Source organism: Salvelinus alpinus, chromosome 14 (assembly GCF_045679555.1).
Source record: "Salvelinus alpinus chromosome 14, SLU_Salpinus.1, whole genome shotgun sequence".
NCBI lineage: Eukaryota > Metazoa > Chordata > Actinopteri > Salmoniformes > Salmonidae > Salvelinus > Salvelinus alpinus.
In genome coordinates this window covers 6,371,036-6,393,112 of record NC_092099.1, presented here as the reverse complement: position 1 = coordinate 6,393,112, position 22,077 = coordinate 6,371,036, and the positions used below count along the sequence as shown (strand labels likewise).

Sequence of the window (22,077 nt, the reverse complement as noted above, 5' to 3'; positions counted from 1 at the left end):
CCTAGAGAGGAACCAGGCTATGAGGGGTGGCCAGTCCTCTTCTGGCTGTGCCGGGTGGAGATTATAACAGAACATGGCCAAGATGTTCAAATGTTCATAAATGACCAGCATGGTCAAATAATAATAATCACAGTAGTTGTCGAGGGTGCAGCAAGTCAGCACCTCAGGAGTAAATGTCAGTTGGCTTTTCATAGCCGATCATTAAGAGTATCTCTACCGCTCCTGCGGTCTCTAGAGAGTTGAAAACAGCAGGTCTGGGACAGGTAGCACATCCGGTGAACAGGTCAGGGTTCCATAGCCGCAGGCAGAACAGTTGAAACTGGAGCAGCAGCACGGCCAGGGGGACTGGGGACAGCAAGGAGTCATCATGCCAGGTAGTCCTGAGGCATGGTCCTAGGGCTCAGGTCCTCCGAGAGAGAGAGAGAAAGAAAGAGAGAAAGAGAGAATTAGAGAGAGCATACTTAAATTCACACAGGACACCGGATAAGACAGGAGACGTATTCCAGATATAACAAACTGACTCTAGCCCCACGACACATAAACTACTGCAGCATAAATACTGGAGGCTGAGACAGGAGGGGTCAGGCGACACTGTGGCCCCATCCGATGATACCCCCGGACAGGGCCAAACAGGCTGGATATAACCCCACCCACTTTGCCAAAGCACAGCCCCCACACCACTAGAGGGATATCTTCAACCACCAACTTACCATCCTGAGACAAGGCCGAGTATAGCCCACAAAGATTTCTGCCACGGCACAACCCAAGGGGGGGGGGGGCGCCAACCCAGACAGGAAGATCACGTCAGTGACTCAACCCACTCAAGTGACGCACCCCTCCTAGGGACGGCATGAAAGAGCACCAGTAAGCCAGTGACTCAGCCCCTGTAATAGGGTTAGAGGCAGAGAATCCCAGTGGAGAGAGGGGAACCGGCCAGGCAGAGACAGCAAGGGTGGTTCGTTGCTCCAGAGCCTTTCCGTTCACCTTCACACTCCTGGGCCAGACTACGTTCAATCATATGACCCACTGAAGAGATGAGTCTTCAGTAAAGACTTAAAAGTTGAGACCGAGTCTGCGTCTCTCACATGGGTAGGCAGACCAGCAGACACAGCAGGGGTTCAAACTGTAGAACGCAGTTCCTATATTTGAATATAAAAATGTATTTTATGAAACAAAACTATGCAACATTTTATCTCTGGGACCCTCAGGATGACAAATCAGAGCAAGATTACTGAATGTAAGTACACCAATCCCATAGAGGTTAAAAAACAATACAATCATTTAATTGGCAGATTCATTTTTATTAATGTTTCACAATTGGATAATGCCATATAAACACACACATCACCATAGCTACCAAGGATAGTGGGAGTGAGCTTCGGGAGAAGCGGGATTGGGGTGGGGGCGGGAACTGCAGCAACGCTATGAGCGGGTGGTGAAACCTGTGGCACCCCCATAGAGACTGCCAGAGGTCCGGACAACAGGCCCTCCGATTTGACACACTGAACTCTTTCTGAGAAGTAGTTGGTGACCCAGGCGAGGCAGTCATTTGAGAAACCAAGGCTGTTGAGTCTGCCAACAAGAATGCGGTGATTGACAGAGTCGTAAGCCTTGGCCAGGTCGATGACGACGGCTGCACAATATTGTCTTTTATCGATGGCGGTTATGATATCGTTTAGGACCTTGAACGTGGCTGAGGTGCACCCATGACCAGCTCAGAAACCAGATTGCATAGCAGAGAAGGTACGGTGGGATTCGAAATGGTCGGTGATCTGTTTGTTAACTTGGCTTTTGAAGACTTTAGAAAGGTAGGGTAGGCTAGATATAGGTCTGTAACAGTTTGGGTCTAGAGTGTCTCCCCCTTTGAACAGGGGGATGACGGCAGCAGCTTTCCAGTCTGAAGGGATCTCAGACGATATGAAAGAGAGGTTGAACAGGCTAGTAATAGGGGTTGCAACAATTGCGGCGGATACTTTTAGAAATAGAGGGTCAAACAGGATGCAAATTTCTGTTTGAAAAAGCTAGCCTTTGCTTTCCTAACTGCCTGTGTATATTGGTTCCTAACTTCCCTGAAAAGTTGCAAAATTGAACTAAAAACAGATATAGCCCTTGGTTCACTCCAGACTTGACTGCCCTTGACCAGCACAAAAACATCCTGTGGCATACTGCAAAAGGACAGGCATGTCTGTGAGTGCCACTAGCACACACATATATGTGGGCACTAGTTGTGGTTATGCGTCCGTGTGTGTGGTTGTGCATGGGTGTGTAAATGTTTGTGTACTACAGCGCTTTCAGAAAGTATTCATACCCCTTGTCTTATTACACATGTTGTTGTGTTACAGCCTGAATTCTGAATGGATTCCATTTTTTTCTCATCCATCTACACACAATACCCCAAATGACAGTGAAGATTTTTTTTCAGAAATGTTGACGAATGTATTGGAAATTAAATAGAGAAATATCTAATTTACATAAGTATTTACACCCCTGAGTCAATACATGTTAGAATCACCTTTGGCAGCAATTACAGCTGTGAGTCTTCTGGGTAAGTCTCTAAGAGCTTTGCACACCTGGATTGTACAATATTTGCACATTATTGTTCTTCAAGCTCTGTCAAGTTGGTTGTTGATCATTGCTAGACAGCCATTTTCAACTCTTGCCATAGATTTTGCAAGCTGATTTAAGTCAAAACTGCAACTAAGCCACACAGGAACATTCAACGTCATCTTGGTTAGCAACTCCAGTGTATATTTGGCTTTGTGTTTTAGTTTATTGTCCTGCTGAAAGGTGAATTTGTTTCCCGGTGTCTTTTGGAAAGCGAACTGAAGCAGGTTTTCCTCTAGGATTTTGCCAGTGCTCAGCTCTATTCCGTTTATTTTTATCATAAAAAAACCTCCCTTGCCGATGACAAACATACCCAGAACATCATCAAATCAAATCAAATCAAATTGTATTGGTCACATACACGTGATTAGCAGACGTTATTGCGGGTGTAGAGAAATGCTTGTGCTTCTAGCTCCGACAGTGCAGTAATATCTAACGAGTACTATCTAACAAATTACACGACATATACCCAAAACACACAAATCTAAGTAGGAATGAATTAAGACTATATACATATGGACGAGCGATGTCAGAGTGGAATGGACTAAGATACAGTAGAATAGTATAGAAAACAGAATATACATATGAGATGAGTACTGCCAGATATGTAAACATTATTAAGTGACTAAGATATCGTAGAATAGTATAGAATACAGTATATACATATGAGAATACTTTTTGAAGGCACTATAAGTGTGTGTGTGTGTGTGTCCCAGTACAGAGGACACAGCAGCTGGCTGCAGAAAGAATTCAGATAGATTGGAAAGGCCAACATGCATGTTTGTCTGTGATCAACAAAGCTTTCTATATACCGAAGTACTCAGAGTTAGTTCCATGGTCGTATGAAAGAATGTGAAAGAATGCGTAGGTGTTAACACTGCTGTGAAGTTAGCGCACTTAGCTGTGGTAACATTGTAAAGGTACCTCTGGAATTGTACAGAACCACTGGAGAATCTGACATTTTCTGGGCTCTAATCCCTAACACCACTGACCTCCCAAATGAATTGTCCAATATGCTCTCTTCGAGCATCATATTATACACTGACTGTACAAAACATCAAGAACACCTGCTCTTTCCCATGACATAGATTGACCAGGTGAATCCAGGTGAAAGCTATGATCCTTTATTGATGTCACTTGTTAAATACACTTCAATCAGTGTAGATGAAGGGGAGAAGACAGGTTAAAGAATAATTTGTAAGCCTTGAGTCAATTGAGACATGGATTGTGTATGTGTGCCATTCAGAGTGTTAATGGGAAAGACAAAAGATTCAAGTGCCTTTGAACGGGGTATGGTAGTAGGTGCAAGGCGCACCAGTTTGTGTCAAGAACTGCAATGCTGCTGGGTTTTTAATGCTCAACACACTTGTACTGTAGATATGTGGTAGTTGTGGAGTAGGGGCCTGAGGGCACACAGTGTGTTGTGAAATCTGTGAATGTATTGTAATGTTTTTAAAACTGTATAAACTGCTGTACCCCAGGAAGAGTAGCTGCTGCCTTGTTTACATCCCTCCTGTGCCAAGATAATCCATCCACCTGACAGGTGTGGCATATCAAGAAGCGGATTAAACAGCATTCACTGATGAATGATCTTGAGACTGATTCCCTGACCTGGCAAAGTTTTGAATTTTCTGTTTTTGATTTTGTTATACTCTTGTGAATTCTATGGTTTGTACTAGATTACTTGTAGTTTTTCATGTTGTTTGTCTGTAATTTTTGTAATGACTTGGTGCTGCCTATCTTGGCCAGGACGCGCTTGTAAAAGAGATTTTAAATCTCAATGAGCCCTTCCTGGTTAAATAAAGGTTAAATAAAAATAAAAATATATAAAAAATGCACTGAGAGAGAAACTTTACAGCTGAGATGTTTTACTTTTTTTGTTTGTCCTTTTATCTTCACCCTCGTCCGTATGTACGTGTGTGTGTGTGTGTGTGTGTGTGTGTGTGTGTGTGTGTGTGTGTGTGTGTGTGTGTGTGTGTGTGTGTGTGTGTGTGTGTGTGTGTGTGTGTGTGTGTGTGTGTGTGTGTGTGTGGGGCGGGGGGGCTATTTTGTGTGTGGGGGGGGGGGGGGGGGGGGGGGGGTAGCGTGTGTGCGTTCCTACATGTGTGGGTGTCTGTGTTTGAGCGTGTGTCCGCGGAACACTCCTTGTACAGGACAAAGGCTGTACATTTCTCTGGCTCTGAGTCCCTCAAAGGAAACAACCATAACAACAAGATTCAGAGAAACAAAAAAAACAAGCCCTCAACTGTAGAGAGCATCTCATATGGAAATGAGGCATAGGAACACACACATTCATAAGTACACGCATGTGGGGACCGGACAGAATTCACCAGAGCCTTGTACCCTCTCACTCCCTTCCTCCTCTCTCCCCTTCTCCCTCATACCCTATTTCCTTATATTCTTCATTCCCTCTCTCTCCCTCATTCCCTCATTCTCACAATAGCCCATCCACCGTTTCCACATGAATATGGAGGAAGCTGGCCAAGAAGCCATTACATATCCATGCTCGCCCTTGTTTCCTATTTCTCCCTCTCTACCCTTTCAATTTATTCCTCTCCCCCTGCATGCCGCTCACATTTATTTCATCCTCCTGCTATTCCTTTTCTGCCACTCTTCCTCTTTCCCTCCCTCTAGCCCTCTTCATTTCTCTATCTCCTCATGTCTTTATGTGGATACCTGGCCCTCAGCTCAACTGCAGGCTCACTCCTACTGTTAGTAAGCCTACTCTCAAACTGAAGACAGTACGGTTCCAACAAACTGTATAATCTTTTATACAACTATACTGAACACAAATATAAACGCAACGTGCAAAACTGTCAAAGATTTTACTGAGTTACAGTTCATAAGGAAATCAGTCAGTTGAAACAAATTCATTAAACCCTAATCTATGGATTTCTCATGACTGGGCAGGGGTGCAGCAATGAGTGGGCCTTGGAGGTCAGGCTCTCCCACTGGGAAGCAAGGCCCAGCCAATTAGAATTAGTTTTTCCCCATAAAACCCATGGTACTAGTATGGTACGTTCACTTATACCATGGTATAGCCTAAATAATGAAAACGTACCATGGTTTTAGCCTTGAAGTATAATGGTACTAACATGGTACTGCCGTTGTACCTAAATATTACCATGGTATTGCATCATTTATACCATGGTATAGATGTGGATCATGGAAATGTACCATAGTTTTAGCTTTGAAGTATGATAGTACTGTCAAGCACCTAAATAATGTGCATGTCTTGTAGGGTATGCATGGGTGTCCGAGCTGTGTGCTAGTAGTTTAAACAGACACATCGGTGCATTCAGCATGTCAACACTTCTTATAAAATAAATCCCCCAAGGTCAAAATAGGTTGGTTGGTATTATATTGATGAATTTCCATACCAGTATGGGCAAGTTTCTGATGAAGTCAGAGGCAGGCTACTATTGTTGGTCCTAATTTGTCTTTAATGTCAAAGAAAATGGAAAATGGGGAAACATTATAAAAGTCCGTTAGCATAGAAGCTAAGGTCACAGTTATGAAAACTTAGGACAAAAAAGAGGCCTTTCTACTGACAGGGTCCCTGCTTATCTCCGTGAATGTGCCTTAGGCATGCTGCAAGGAGGCATGAGGACTGCAGTTGTGGCCAGGGCAATAAATTGCAATGTCCGTACCGTGAGACACCTAAGACAGCGCTACAGGGAGACAGGACAGACAGCTGATTGTCTTCGCAGTGGCAGAACAACACCTGCACAGGATATGTACCTCCGAAAATGACACCTGCGGGACAGGTACAGGATGGCAACAACAACTGCCTGAGTTACAGCAGGAACGCACAATCACTCCATCAGTGCTCAGACTGTCCGCAATAGGCTGAGAGAGGCTGGACTGAGTAGGCCTTGTAGACCTGTTGTAAGGCTGGTCCTCACCAGACATCACCGGCAACAATGTCGCCTATGGGCACAAACCCACCTTTGGCAGCGATTACAGCCTCAAGTCTTCTTGGGTATAACGCTACAAGCTTGGCACACCTGTATTTGGGGAGTTTCTCCAATTCCTCTCTGCAGATCCTCTCAAGCTCTGTCAGGTTGGATGGGGAGCGTTGCTGCACAGCTTTTTTCATGTCTCTCCAGAGATGTTTGATAGGTTTCAAGTCCGGGCTCTCGGTGGGCCAATCACCGACATTCAGAGAATTGTCCCGAAGCCACTCCTGCGTTCTCTTGGCTGTGTGCTTAAGTTCGTTTTCTTCTTGGAAGGTAATCCTTCGCCCTGGTCTGAGGTCCTGAGCGCTCTGAAGCAGGTTTTCATTAATGATATCTCTGTACTTTGCTCCATTCATCTTTGCCTCGATCCTGACTAGTCTCCCAGTCATGCCACTGAAAAACATCCCCACTGCATGATGCTGCCGCCACCATGCTTCACCGTAGGGATGGTGCCAGATTTCCTCCAGACGTGACGCTTGGCATTCAGGCCAAAGAGTTCAATCATGATTTCATCAGACCAGAGAATATTGTTTCTCATGGTCTGAGAGTCTTTAGGTGCCTTTTGGAAAACTTTTGGCCTTTTACTGAGGAGTGGCTTCCATCTGGCCACTCTACCATAAAGGCCTGATTGGCAGAATGCTACAGAGATGGTTGTTTTTCTGGAAAATTCTCCCACGCTGACAGAACTCTAGAGGTCTGTCAGCGTGACCATCAGGTTCTTGGTCTCCTCCCTGACTAAGGCCCTTCTCCCCCGATTGCTCAGTTTGGCCGGGCGGCCAACTCTAGGAGGAGTCTTGATGGTTCTAAACTTCTTCCATTTGAGAATGATGGAGGCCATTGTGTTTTTGGGGACGTTCAATGTTGCAGACATTTTTTGGTACTGTATATAGACTTTTTTTCTATTGTATTATTGACCGTACGTTTGTTTATTCCATGTCTAACTCTGTGTTGTTGTTTGTGTCGCACTGCTTTGCTTTATCTTGGCCAGGTCACAGTTGTAAATGAGAACTTGTTCTCAACTGGCCTACCTGGTGAAATAAAGGTGAAAGAAAATTAATGAAAAGATCCAGATGCAGACTGTCGAAGTAACACTGTTTATTGTAGCAAACAGTGGCATACAAAGACAGTTCAAGGCAGGCAGGGGTCGAAAATCCAGGGTAAGGCAGAGGTACCGGATGGCAGGCAGTACCGGATGGCAGACTCAGGGACAGGCAGGGTTCAGTAATCCAGAGGTGGAGCAAAGGTACAGGACGGCAGGTTCAGGCAGAGAGGTCAGACGGGCGGGTACAGGGTCAGGACAGGCAAAGGCCAAAACCGGGAGAACTAGCAAAGAGAAGCTGGGAAGCAGAAGGCGCTGACAGGAAAACCGCTGTTAAGCTTGAACGAAAAAGACAAACTGTCAACAAACAGACAGAGAACATAGGTATGAATACACAGGGGATAATTGGGAAGATGGGCGACACCTGGAGGGGGTAGAGACAAGCACAAGGGCAGGTGAAACAGATCAGGGCGTGACACCCTGTGAAGTTCATTATAATTCATCTGTAGCCTAGTAAACTTTCCTGACGAATCGTAGTGGGAGGACCACACAACATGTTGACCTGGAGAAGATTGACCCCAAGAGACACATGTAAGACGGGTGTGTTATAATGAGCCTCTGTTGGCTGTCAAAGGACAAAGTGGAGTTATTTTTGTTGTTGTAATAAAACCTTTTTTTTTTTTTTTGTAATAAAAAACTTTGTCCATGACAGGACTCCAAGTTTACTTCGATATGATGATTATTATATCAATATTTGCACATAAAAGCGTCTCCACTCACATTTTCAGATCCCACCTTGTCAAGCGTATTTTGTTTTGTCGACATGTAGAACGTTTCCATCAGGCCTGTCATGACATTTTTTTAACCGAAAAAATTGTTTGCCTCAATTTACAGGGGTGTATAGAGAGAGATAGAGTTATCAGTATCATATCTGACCCAAACGCTCATTTCCTGTGTGTGTGTGTACGCTCTCTATGTGTGTCCTTGTGTGGCATATATGTGTATGTTTCAGTGAGACAGGAAGTGGGCTATGTGTGGTGGAGACTAGAGGGCCTGTCTTTCCACGCCTCGTCTCTTCTACACCACCCAAAGGAACCCATCTGCTCCCCTCTCCCTCCTCCCCTCTATTCTCTATTTGCACCCTGTAACCTCTTCTTTTCCATCCTCGGAAGAGCCCCTTTACGCACACCTCTAGAAAAACCAGACCCCACGAGACTGCTCGTCTTGTTCATTTTCTCCTTCCTTTTCCTAGCCCCCAACATCCCGACTCCAAATATACTTTGGCTGCTCCTCGTTGACCTGCATGACCCTCACCCCCCCTTCTCTTCTCCTCTAACTGTAACCCCTCAGCCCCCCCCCCCCATCTCCTTTCCCTCACTGTGCCCCTACGACTCTCACTTCTCTGTCTGGCCTCCGAGCTGTATGAGGAGTGAAAGAAAATGCAATGTGGATATCCAGGTTGACAATCATTAATGGAGAGAGACAAGTACCAGTGATATTCTACCCCACCCCCTTCTCCTCCCTCCTCCCTCCTCCCTCACGCTTCCCCTGCCTCATCCTCCAACACACCCCCACAAACACACACCTTGGCAGTTGATTGTGTGGATTCGGAATTTGTGCGGATAACAAGTGCGTCCTTGCCGTGTGTGTGTGTGTGTGTGTGTGTGTGTGTGTGTGTGTGTGTGTGTGTGTGTGTGTGTGTGTGTGTGTGTGTGTGTGTGTGTGTGTGTGTGTGTGTGTGTGTGTGTGTGTGTGTGTGTGTGTGTGTGTGTGTGTGTGTGTGTGTGTGTGTGTGTGTTTTGTGAGCAAGGGTACATGCCTTTTCCTGAATATATGTGTCAAATTGTATCAAATTTTATTTGTCACATGCGTCGTAAACAACAGATATAAACTAACAGGCCCTTCCCAATAATGCAGAGTGAAAAATAAATGATAATAATAATAACATGAGGAATAAATACACAAGGAGTAAAGACAACTTTGCTATATACACAAGGTACCAGTACAGAGTCAGATGTGCAGGGATACGAGTTAATTTAGGTAGATATATACATTTACAGTACCAGTCAAAGTTTGGACACACCTACTCATTCAAGGGTTTTTCTTTGTTTTTACTATTTTCAACATTGTAGTATAATAGTGAAGACATCAAAACTATGAAATAACACATGGAATCATGTAGTAACCAAAAAACTGTTAAACAAATCGAAATATATTTTTTACTTGAAATTCTTCAAAGTAGCCACCCTTTGCCTTGATGGCAGCTTTGCACACTCTTGGCATTCTCTCAACCAGCGTCATGAGGTAGTCACCTGGAATGCATTTCAATTAAAAGGTGTGCCCTGTTAAAAGTTATGTTGTGGAATTTCTTTCATTCTTAATGCGTTTGAGCCAATCAGTTGTGTTGTGATAAGGTAGGGGTGGTATAGAAAAGATAGCCCTATTTGGTAAAAGACCAAGTCCATATTATGGCAAGAACAGCTCAAATAAGCAAAGAGAAACGACAGTCCATCATTACTTTAAAACATGAATGTCAGTCAAAATGGAACATTTCAATAACTTTGAAAGTTTCTTCAAGTGCAGTTGCAAAAACTATCAAGCACTATGACAAAACTGGCACACATGAGGACCACCGCAGGAATGGAAGACCCAGAGTTGCCTCGACTGCAGAGGATAAGTTCATTAGAGTTACCAGCCTCAGAAATGCAGCCCAAATAAATGCTTCACAAAGTTCAAGTAAAAGACATATCTCAACATCAACTGTTCAGAGGAGACTGCGTAAATCTGGCCTTCATGGTCGAATTGCTGCAAAGAAACCACTACTAAATAACACGAATAAGAAGAAGAGACTTGCTTGGCCAAGAAACACAAGCAATTTTTATTTAACCAGGCAAGTCAGTTAAGAACAAATTCTTATTTACAATGACTGCCTACCCCGGCCAAACCCTAACTACGCTGGGCCAATTGTGGACCGCCCTATGGGACTCCCAATCACGGCCGTTTTTTATACAGTCTGGAATCGAACCAGGGTCTATCGTGATGCCTCAAGCACTGAGATGCAGTGCCTTAGACCGCTGTGCTACTCAGAAGCCCATCGACGTTAGACTGGTGGAATTCTGTCCTTTGGTCTGATGAGTCCAAATTTGAGATTTTTGGTTAAAACCGCCGTGTCTTTGCAAGACACAGAGCAGGTGAACGAATGATCTCTGTGGTTCCCACCGTGAAGCATGGAGGAGGAGGTGTGATGGTGTGGGGGTGCTTTGCTGGTGACACTGTCTGTGATTTATTTTGAATTAAAGGCACACTTAACCAGCATGGTTACCACATAATTCTGCAGCGATACACCATCCCATCTGGTTTGCGCTTAGTGGGACTATCATTTGTTTTTCAACAGGACAATGACCCAACACACCAAATCAAATCAAATCAAAATGTATTTGTCACATACACATCGTTAGCAGATGTTAATGCGAGTGTAGCGAAATGCTTGTGCTTCTAGTTCCGACAATGCAGTAATAACCAACGAGTAATCTAACCTAACAATTTCACAACAACTACCTTATACACACAAGTGTAAAGGGATGAAGAATATGTACATAAAAATATATGAATGAGTGATGGTACAGAACGGCATAGGCAAGATGCAGTAGATGGTATAGAGTACAGTATATACATATGAGATGAGTAATGTAGGGTATGTAAACATTATATTAAGTGGCATTGTTTAAAGTGGCTAGTGATACATTTTTTACATCAATTATTCCATTATTAAAGTAGCTGGAGTTGAGTCAGTATGTTGGCAGCAGCCACTCAATGTTAGTGGTGGCTGTTTAACAGTCTGATGGCCTTGAGATAGAAGCTGTTTTTCATTCTCTCGGTCCCTGCTTTGATGCACCTGTACTGATCTCGCCTTCTGGATGATAGCGGGGTGAACAGGCAGTGGCTCGGGTGGTTGTTGTCCTTGATGATCTTTATGGCCTTCCTGTGACATCGGGTGGTGTAGATTTCCTGGAGGGCAGGTAGTTTGCCTCCGGTGATGCGTTGTGCAGACCTCACTACCCTCTGGAGAGCCTTACGGTTGTGGGTGGAGCAGTTGCCATACCAGGCGGTGATACAGCCTGACAGGATGCTCTCGATTGTGCATCTGTAAAAGTTTGTGAGTGCTTTTGGTGACAAGCCAAATTTCTTCAGCCTCCTGAGGTTGAAGAGGCGCTGCTGCGCCTTCTTCACCACGCTGTCTGTGTGGGTGGACCAATTCAGTTTGTACGTGATGTGTACGCTGAGGAACTTAAAACGTACTACCCTCTCCTTTACTGTCCCGTCAATGTGGATAGGGGGCTGTTCCCTCTGATGTTTCCTGAAGTCCACGATCATCTCCTTTGTTTTGTTGACGTTGAGTGTGAGGTTATTTTCCTGACACCACACTCCGAGTGCCCTCACCTCTTCCCTGTAGGCCGTCTCGTTGTTGTTGGTAATCAAGCCTACCACTGTAGTGTCGTCTGCAAACTTGATGATTGAGTTGGAGGCGTGCATGGCCACGCAGTCGTGGGTGAACAGGGAGTACAGGAGTACATAGTCATTTACTTCAGTTACCTTAGCTTTCTTGGGAACAGGAACAATGGTGGCCCTCTTGAAGCATGTGGGAACAGCAGACTGGGATAAGAATTGATTGAATATGTCCGTAAACACACCAGCCAGCTGGTCTGCGCATGCTCTGAGGACGCGGCTGGGGATGCCGTCTGAGCCTGCAGCCTTGGGTTAACATAGGGTTAATAACATGTTTAAATGTTTTACTCACGTCGGCTGCAGTGAAGGAGAGTCCACAGGTTTTGGTAGTGGGCCGTGTCAGTGGCACTGTATTGTCCTCAAAGCGAGCAAAGAAGTTGTTTAGTCTGTCTGGGAGCAAGACATCCTGGTCCCCGACAGGGCTGGTTTTCTTTTTGTAATCCGTGATTGACTGTAGACCCTGCCACATACCTCTTGTGTCTGAGCCGTTGAATTGCGACTCTACTTTGTCTCTATACTGACGCTTAGCTTGTTTGATTGCCTTGAGGAGGGAATAGCTACACTGTTTGTATTCGGTCATGTTTCCGGTCACCTTGCCCTGGTTAAAAGCAGTGGTTCGCGCTTTCAGTTCGCGCGAATGCTGCCATCAATCCACGGTTTCTGGTTTGGGAATGTTTTAATAGTTGCTGTGGGTACGACATCGCCGATGCACTTGCTAATAAATTGTGAGGAATTCTAAGTCAGGTGAACAGAAGGACTTGAGTTCCTGTATATTGTTATGATCACACCACGTCTCGTTAATCATAAGGCATATCCCCCCCCCCCCCCCCGCCCCTCTTCTTACCGGAAAGATGCTTGTTTCTGTCGGTGAAATGTGTGAAGAAACCAGCTGGCTGTACCGACTCCGATAGCGTGTCTCGAGTGAGCCATGTTTCCGTGAACCAAAGAACGTTACAGTCTCTGATGTCTCTCTGGAATGCTACCCTTGCTCGGATTTCATCAACCTTGTTGTCAAGAGACTGGACATTGGCGAGTAGTATGCTAGTACGAGCGATGCGCGATGTGCCCGTCTCTGGAGCCTGACCAGAAGACCGCTTCGTCTGCCCCTTTTACGGCGACGTTGTTTTGGTTCGCCGGCTGGGATCCGATCCATTGTCCTGGGTGGTGGGCAAAACAGAGGATCTGCTTCGGGAAAGTCGTATTCCTGGTCGTAATGATGGTGAGCTGACGTTGCTCTTATATCCAGTAGTTCCTCCCGACTGTATGTAATAAAACCTAAGATTACCTGGGGTACCAATGTAAGAAATAACACTTAAAAAACTAAATACTGCATAGTTTCCTAGAAACGCGAAGCGAGGCGGCCATCTCTGTCGGCGCCTCCAGGCTGTTTAAGGGCTATTTGACCAAGAAGGAGAGTGATGGAGTGCTGCATCAGATGACCTGGCCTCCACAATCACCCGACCTCAACCCAGTTGAGATGGATTGGGATGAGTTGGACCACAGAGTGAAGGAAAAGCAGCCAACTAGTGTTCACAATATGTGGGAAGTCCTTCAAGACTGTTGGAAAAGCATTCCAGGTGAAGCTGGTTGAGAGAATGCCAAGAGTGTGCAAAGCTGTCATCAAGGTCGTGGCTACTTTGAAGATTATAAAATCTTAATAATATTTGAATTTGTTTAACACTTTTTTGGTTACTACTTGATTCAATATGTGTTATTTCATGGTTTTGATGTCTTCATTATTATTCTACAACGTGTAAAATAGGAAATAGGAAAAGGAAAAACCCTTGAATGGGTAGGTGTGTTGAAACTTTTGACTGGTACTGTAGGTATGAGTAAAGTGACTAGTCAAAATGATAAATAATAAACAGTAGCAGCAGCGTACTGCATGTGATGAAGCCAAAAGGGTCAATGCAGATAGTCCGGGTAGCTATTTAGCTGTGTGTGTGTGTGTGTGTGTGTGTGTGTGTGTGTGTGTGTGTGTGTGTGTGTGTGTGTGTGTGTGTGTGTGTGTGTGTGTGTGTGTGTGTGTGTGTGTGTGTGTGTGTGTGTGTGTGTGTGTGTGTGTGTGTGTGTGTGCGTGTGTAAGGGCACGCATGTGTGTGCAACATGACCGTAGCATTGTGTTAGTAGAGTGTTTGTTTAGCATGTGAGCTAAGCGGACCTGTTACCACTGCTAACCATTACTGGAAGCACATATTGCTGATGGCACATGTCAATACTGTCTGCATTTCCCAACACAGACACACACGCATACTCTATCTAGTGCCTTTATTGTGATAAATTGTACTCCATGTACTGACTACTAATTTTGACAGGAAATGTAATGGAAAATGTAATGGATGATATAGACAACACAGCAGTCATTATGTTTATTGAACTGCATGAATCAAATAAATATGAAACTGTCTTCAGATGATTGATAAACCTGTAGGAATGGTCAAAATAACAGTCTTACCTCATCCAGTTTCCTGTGCCGTCCCACTGGGCACGCACTGGTTGAATCAACGTTGTTCCCACATCCAACGCTGTGCCCAGTGGGTTGTGGGGGTTTCTAAAGGCCATTGAAATGTTTTAACAATATCTCTGAATGAACATGTCATAACAGGTTGTGAAATATGATCTTGAATCTATTTCCAGGTATTTCTATTGGAGTAATTGGAGCTTGCTTGAAAGGTATGTGCTATCCGGGATCCTTGGGATGTCCCTACCCATTGAAGTTGACATGTAAAATGGTTAAGGGAAGGGTTACTGTTAGGGTTAGATAAGGGTTGTGGTTATAGTTAGGGTAAGGGTAGTGGTTAAGGTTAAAGTTTAGGGTAGGGACATCCAAGGATCCCGGATAGCACTGACATTGGGTGAAATGTGACGAACATTACATGTAAGTGCTATAATTGTTTTGAAGGATAAATGTACATGTGTATCCAAGGGGAGGGAAAGTTACCCGATACTTCAAAAGATACTTCAAAAGATTGTTTGTTTTTCAGTCTACATTCTCCACCATATGTTGAATAGATACTCCTATATGCATTATCAGAAATCTACTTGCCTCAATTAATATAATGGCACTTCTGATAGAATTACAGTAGTCAAGGCATACACAGTAAAATGTCATGTTGGGTTTTGGATCATTGCCTTACAGCTAATATCAAAATTAGTAATGTAAATGAAAGATAGTGAAGATGCTCCTCTAATGATCCACCATTTTCTCTCTTGTTGCAGTTCCATGTCACCATTCAGTATTGAGAGCATACGCCGCCCACGGAGGTCAGAGTCGCCCGACTCCAAGAAGAGACGCATCCACAGGTGTGACTTTGAGGGCTGCAATAAGGTCTACACCAAGAGCTCCCATCTAAAAGCACACCGGAGGACGCACACAGGTCAGTGTGTGTGTGTGTGTGTGTGTGTGTGTGTGTGTGTGTGTGTGTGTGTGTGTGCGTGCGTGCGTGCGTGCGTGCGTGCGTGCGTGCGTGCGTGCGTGCGTGCGTGCGTGCGGCTTCACCAATTTAATACAGTTCTCTTCATCAATTAAAGGCTAGGTCTCTTCCTGAATAATACGTTTTCTGTAGCGCTAATATGCGTAGTAAGTGAATACACATGGAAGGTGCTTCACAATATCTGTAAACACAACAAGCAAGCTGGACTTAGGGGCAGACGCTACATAGTAAAAGTAAATCCAGGAGACTCCAATTAGTATGATATGTTACGAATTACAATTTATATGATATGTTACGAATTGCAATTTGTACAAGATGTTACAAATTGCAATTCATACAATGTGTTAAGAATTTGCTAAATGTGTGATATGTTACGAATTCCAATTTGCTGTTGCTAACGTTAGCTAGTTGGTTAAAGCTAATTTAGCTATGTGGCTAAGGTTTAGGGTTAAAATCTAATCAAATGTCATTTGTCACATGCGCCGTGAAATGCTAACTTACAAGCCCTTAACCAACAGGGCATTTCAAGAAATAGAGCTAGGGAAATATTTACTCAATAAAAATAAAGTAAAAATAAAAAGTGAAACAGTAGAATTACATAACAATAATGAGGCTATATATAAGGGGCACCGGTACTGAGTAAATGTGTGGGGGTACCGGTTAGTCGAGATAGTTTGCACATGTAGGTAGGGTTAAAGTCACTATGCATAGATGATAAACAGCGAATAGCAGCAGTGTAAAAACAAAGGGGGGGTCAATGTAAATAGTCTGGGTGGCCATTTGATTAATTGTTCAGCAGTCTTATAGCTTGGGGGTAGAAGATGTTAAGGAGCCTTTTGGACCTATACTTGGTGCTCCGGTACCGCTTGATGTGCGGTAGCAGAGAGAACAGTCTATAACTAGGGTGGCTGGAGTCTTTGACAATTTTTGTTGGCCTTTCTCTGACACTGCCTGGTATATAGGTCCTGGCTGGCAGGAAGCTTGGCCATAATGATGTACTGGGCCATATGCACTACCCTCTGTAGCGCCTTACGGTCAGATAACGAGTTGTAGCCATACCAGGTGGTGATGCAACAGGTCAAGATGCTCTCAATGGTGCAGATGTAGAACTATTTGAAGACCTGGGGACCCATGCTAAATCATTTCAGTCTCCTGAGGGGGAAAAGGTTTTGTCGTGCCCTCTTCATGACTGTCTTGGTGTGTTTGGACCATGATAGTTTGTTGGTGATGTGAACACCAAGGAACTTGAAACTCTCAACCTGCTCCACTACAGCCCCGTCGATGTAAATGGTGGCCTGTTCGGCCCTTTCCCTGCCCTTTCCCTGTAGTCCACGATCAGCTCCTTTGTCTTGCTCACATTGATAGAGAGGTTGATGGCCTGGCACCACACTGACAGGTCTTTGACCTCCTCCCTATAGGCTGTCTCATCATTGTCGGTGATCAGGCCTACCACTGTTGTTTCATCAGCAAACTTAATGATGTTGTTAGAGTCGTGCTTGGCCACTCAGTCGTGGGTGAACAGGGAGTACAGGAGGGGACTAAGCACGCACCCCTGAGGGGCACCGGTGTTGAGGATCAGCGTGGAAGTCCAGGATCCAGTTGCAGAGGGATGTGTTTAGTCCCTGGATCCTTAGCTTAGTGATGATCTTTGTGGGCACTATGGTGTTGAACGCTGAGCTGTAGTCAATGAACAGCACTCACATAGGTGTTCCTTTTGTCCAGGTGGGAAAGGGCAGTATGGAGTGCGATTGGAGATTGCGTAATCTGTGGATCTGTCGGGGTGGTATGTGAATTGGAGTAGGTCTAGGGTTTCAGGGATGATGGTGTAGTTGTGAGCCATGACCAGTCTTTCAATGCACTTCATGGCTTCCGACATGAGTGCTACGAGGCGGTAGTCATTTAGGCAGGTTACCTTCATAGCCTTGGGCACAGGGACTATGGTGGTCTGCTTGAAACATGTGGGTATTACAGACTGGGTCAGGGAGAGGTTGAAAATGTCAGTGAAGTCACTTGCCAGTTGGTCTGCGCTTGCTCTGAGTACACGCCCTGGTAATCCGTCTGGCCCCGCAGACTTGTGAATGTTGACCTGTTTAAAGGTCTTGCTCACATCAGCTATGGAGAGCGTGATCATATAGTCGTCCAGAGCAGCTGGTGCTCTCATGCATGCTTCAGTGTTGCTTTCCTCGAAGCCTCGAAGCGAGCATGAATGTAATTTAGCTCGTCTGGTAGGCTTCCGTCACTGGGCAGCTCACGGCTGGGTTTCCCTTTGTAGTCCGTAATAGTTTGCAAGCCCTGCCACATCCGACGAACGTCAGAGCCGGTGTAGTAGGATTCAGTGTTAGTCCTGTATTTACTCTTTGCCTGTTTGATGGTTCGTCTGAGGGCATAGCGGAATTTTTTATAAGCGTGCGGATTAGTGTCCCACTCCTTGAAAGCGGCAGCTCTTGTCACGGTTTTCTAAAATAGAACCCAGAAGCAGATCAGGACAAGGAGAGTAGGACGAAGGTGAGTATTTATTTACAAGTTTAAACGTAGAGGTAGAAAGATCCAGGTGGCGGAGCGGGCAGCGGAGGTGAGTTGATGGGAGTGAATAGGCAGATCCAAGGGAGTAACAGAAGCCACCGACGACCAGGCAGGGATGGGGTGAGTGTTCCGGGTGAATGACTGTAGACAGAACAAACGGAGGTAAGTTCAAGGCAAGCAAGACGTACAAAACAACAAACAAACTCTATCAAACTGGAGGCTGATACGCTGGCACAACATACTGTTCATGGCTAACGATCCGGCAGGGAATGGATGTCAGGTCAGAGCTTATGAAGTGGAGGGGTGATGATCAGGACCAGGTGTGCAGATAGCTGATGGGATACAGGTGCGGGTAATCAGAGATCTCCCAACTAGCTACGTTGCCCGGCAACCAGACAGGGTGCGTTCCAGGACACCGGAAAAACACTCCAGGACAGAACACAGGCAAAAACAGACTCAGGAAGCGGGATTCGTGACAGCTCTAGCCTTTAGCTCAGTGCATATGTTTCCTGTAATCCATGGCTTCTAGTTGGAATATGTACGTACGGTTTGGGTTTAGGGTTAAGTTTAGGCTTAAGGTTAGCGTTAAAGTTAGGGTTAGGGGTTAGGTTAAAGGGCTATGGTTAGGGTTAGGGGAAGGGTTAGCTAACACGCTAAGTACTTGCAAAATAGCTCAAAAGTTTTAAGTAGTTGCGAAGTTGCTGATTTGTTAAATGCTAAAGTTATCCGTGATGAGATTTGAACATGCAACCTTTTGGATACTAGAAGTTCACATTATACGCATCACATTCTCACCAACCACCCACCCTACTTTTATTGTTTTGCCTTAAGTAACCTTCTATGTTATGTAACCATACCAAACGTAACATATCATACCATTACGAGTGTTTCATTTACTCTGAATTGAATTTACTATGATGCGTCTAAGTCTATGAGACCACCTGATGAACTGTGGCTTCTCTTGCTGTTTCAAAATGGGTAGTCAGCTTGCCCAACGACTTGACTATGAGCCTTTCAGAGAGCATGAAAGAAGCAACAATGAGAAGGAGAAAAGAGGGTACTTTTTCTGTACTGGTAACATCAACCCCCTCACATCATCAACAAATTAGTAGACAATTAGTCGGCAATTAGTAGGCAATATCTACTCATAATTAATTAAAATCACACGATGCACACCGATGATGTCATGTTCCTCCATTTCTTTTACTACATAGAAATGTGCAATTTTCACATATGTTGATGTTGGCGTTGTGCCGGAGATTATATATATGAAGTAGAAACATTTTTAAATGTCACTTTATTGATATTCGTTATAAACTGTGTATTTATGCCTTATGTCACTATTTTTATATTTATCTTTAACACCGATTTGTAGGAAAATGACCCGTAAGTAAGCATTCCACTGTTAGTTTACGAAGCATGTGACAAATAAAATGTTATTTGATTTTTTTAAATTCAATCTGTAGCTAACAGTTCATTCACAAAGTAGTAAACAAAACAAAAGCCTTCATAATTTGTCCCAAAAAATATTAGACTTGTTTAAAATACTCCAGACCAGAAGGTTGCAGTAGTGGTGCTTTCTTAAGCTTTGTTTCCGTTGGCACGTAGTAGGATTATGTTGCTATATAGCCAATGTTAGCTAGCTGCGTTAATGTTGCTAGTTATAATTTGAAGAAAGCCCTGTTGATAGCTAGATAGCCACAACTAGGTAACCACTAGCTGGCAAGATGTTGACGAAATAATATAATTAACTTTCCATTATCCCACACTGCCAGTTCCATCTAGCCAAATGTGTAGTTTATATGTTGCGCTAGTGAATGCCGATGCTAACCATTTAGCTAGCTATAAAACTGGCACTCGCAGTATGATGCCACGTTCACGTTATGTAGGAGTGATCGGAGGAATGACTTGTAGAGTTCACATGCTCAGAACTCGGAAGGAACACAAGAACCATTCTCACCATTGACAGACAAAATTGTGGCCATGGTTGTTGACATTTTCAGTGGTGTGCGATGTCAGAGTTCATCATGTGGGAAAGACCGTGATCTAGAGGTCATACCCGAGTTTCCTAGTCCTAATTATGAGTTGGAGGGGCATCCAGGTGCATTTTTTTCCAGTTGGAAGGACTTATTTACAAGTTCCCAACATGACATGAACATGGCATAAGTCTGGCTCGAGCTCACTCTGTCCACCACTGCTTTTGGCAGAACAGCTGCCTCACTAGTTGGTGATTTTGACTCCCGACATTCTAGTCAGAGGTGCTAAATACCTCGGCCATCAGTATCATGGGTGTGTTACTAGCTACAGTGGCTAGATAGCTAGCTTATGGAGGAAGCATTTAGCTAATGTTTAGCATTATTGCTCGTTACCATCCCATTCGTTTGACTGACTCAGTTAGCAATCTAGCTATCTAGCTAATGGACAATTTTTGTGCACATTGTCGTTCAAACTGAGTAATATAAAACATTTATAAACTAAAAATAATGTTCCTTCAAACTCAAAACTCCTTAGCTAGATGTAAAATATGTAACAAGGAATTGCTCTAGAAGAAAAAATTACTTAAAAATGAGTTACAACTTGCAGATGTATTGTTTTAGTTAACATGTAACATGGCTACAGTGCCTTGCAAAAGTATTCACCCCCTTGGTGTTTTTCCTGTTTCGTTGCATTACAACCTGTAATTTAAATGGATTTTTATTTGAATTTCATGCAATGGACATACACAAAATGGTCCAAAATGGTGAAGTGAAATGCAAAAAAATCATAATGGAAAAGTGGTCCGTGCATATGTTTTCGTCCCCTTTGCTATGAAGCCCCTAAATAAGATCTGGTGCAACCAATTACTTTCGAAAGTCACATAATTAGTTAAATAAAGTCCAACTGTGTGCAATGTAAGTGTCACATGATCTGTCACATGATCTCAGTATACGTACACCTGTTCTGAAAGGCCCCAGAGTCTGCAACACCACTAAGCAAGGGGCACCACCAAGCAAGCAGCACCATGAAGACCAAGGAGCTCTCCAAACAGGTCAGGGACAAAGTCGTGGAGGAGTACAGAACAGGGTTGGGTTATACAAAATATCCAAAACTTTGAACATCCCACGGAGCACCATTAAATCCATTATTAAAAAATGGAAAGAATATGGCACCACAACAAACCTGCCAAGAGATTGTGGGTAGAGTCCAGTGTGTGTGTATGTGTGTGTTGGGGTGTCAGTGTAAATATGTGTGAGTATGTAGGTAGAGTCCAGTGTGTGTGCATAGAGTCAGTGCAAGAGAGTTAGTGCAACAAAGGGCCAGTGCAGGTAGTCCAGGTAGCCATTTGATCAGCTATTTAGCAGTCTTGTTTAGCAGACTTTTGGCTTCGGGGTAGAAGCTATTCAAGGTCCTGTTGGTTCCAGACTTGGTGCACTAGTACCGCTTGCTGTGCTGTAGCAGAGAGAACAGTCTATGGCTTGGGTGGCTGGAGTCGGTGAAAATGTTTTGGCCCTTCCACTGACACCGCCTGCTACAGAGGTCCTGGATGGCCGTACCCACCCTCTGTAGTGCCTTGCGGTCGGGTGTCTTGCAGTTGCCATACCAAGCGGTGATGTAGACATTCAAGTTGCTCTCAATGGTGCAGCTGTAGAACTTTTTGAGGATCTGAGGGCCCATGCCAAATCTTTTCAGCTTCCTGAGGTGGAAAAGGTGCTGTCGTGCCCTCTTCACAGATGTGTGGTTGTGTGTGGACCATGTTAATTCCTTAGGGATGTGGATACAGAGGAACTTGAAGCTCTCGACCGGCTGCACTACAGCCCCATCGATGTGGATGGGGGCATGTTTGCCCCTCCGTCTCCTGTAATCCACGATCAGCTCCTTTGTTTTGCTGACATTGAGGGAGAGGTTGTTCGCCTGGCACCGCCATGTCTCTGACCACCTCCTCCGAGCGAGCCATGAATGGTTGATGATCTGAGCTATATAAAAATAAAGTGACTGCTGACATAGTCAGAGCTGCTAAGTACCTTGGCCGTCA

The 22,077-nt window shown here is 44.4% G+C and overlaps 1 protein-coding gene and 1 long non-coding RNA gene across 2 annotated transcripts in view; one reads left to right on the top strand and one right to left on the bottom strand.

Moving 5' to 3' along the window:
* LOC139539152 (Krueppel-like factor 12) overlaps positions 1–22,077 on the top strand; it is a 166,141-nt gene that overhangs the window by 138,754 nt on the left and 5,310 nt on the right. Inside the window, exon 5 of the mRNA XM_071341975.1 lies at positions 15,328–15,485. Within this exon, the coding sequence (XP_071198076.1) occupies positions 15,328–15,485 (158 nt within the window). The remainder of the gene's footprint in view (positions 1–15,327; positions 15,486–22,077) is intronic.
* On the bottom strand, positions 18,038–18,531 carry LOC139539153 (uncharacterized). The gene is made up of 2 exons (XR_011667877.1): positions 18,308–18,531; positions 18,038–18,206 (listed from the first exon to the last, which is right to left on the bottom strand). It is a non-coding gene; the product is annotated as an uncharacterized lncRNA (long non-coding RNA).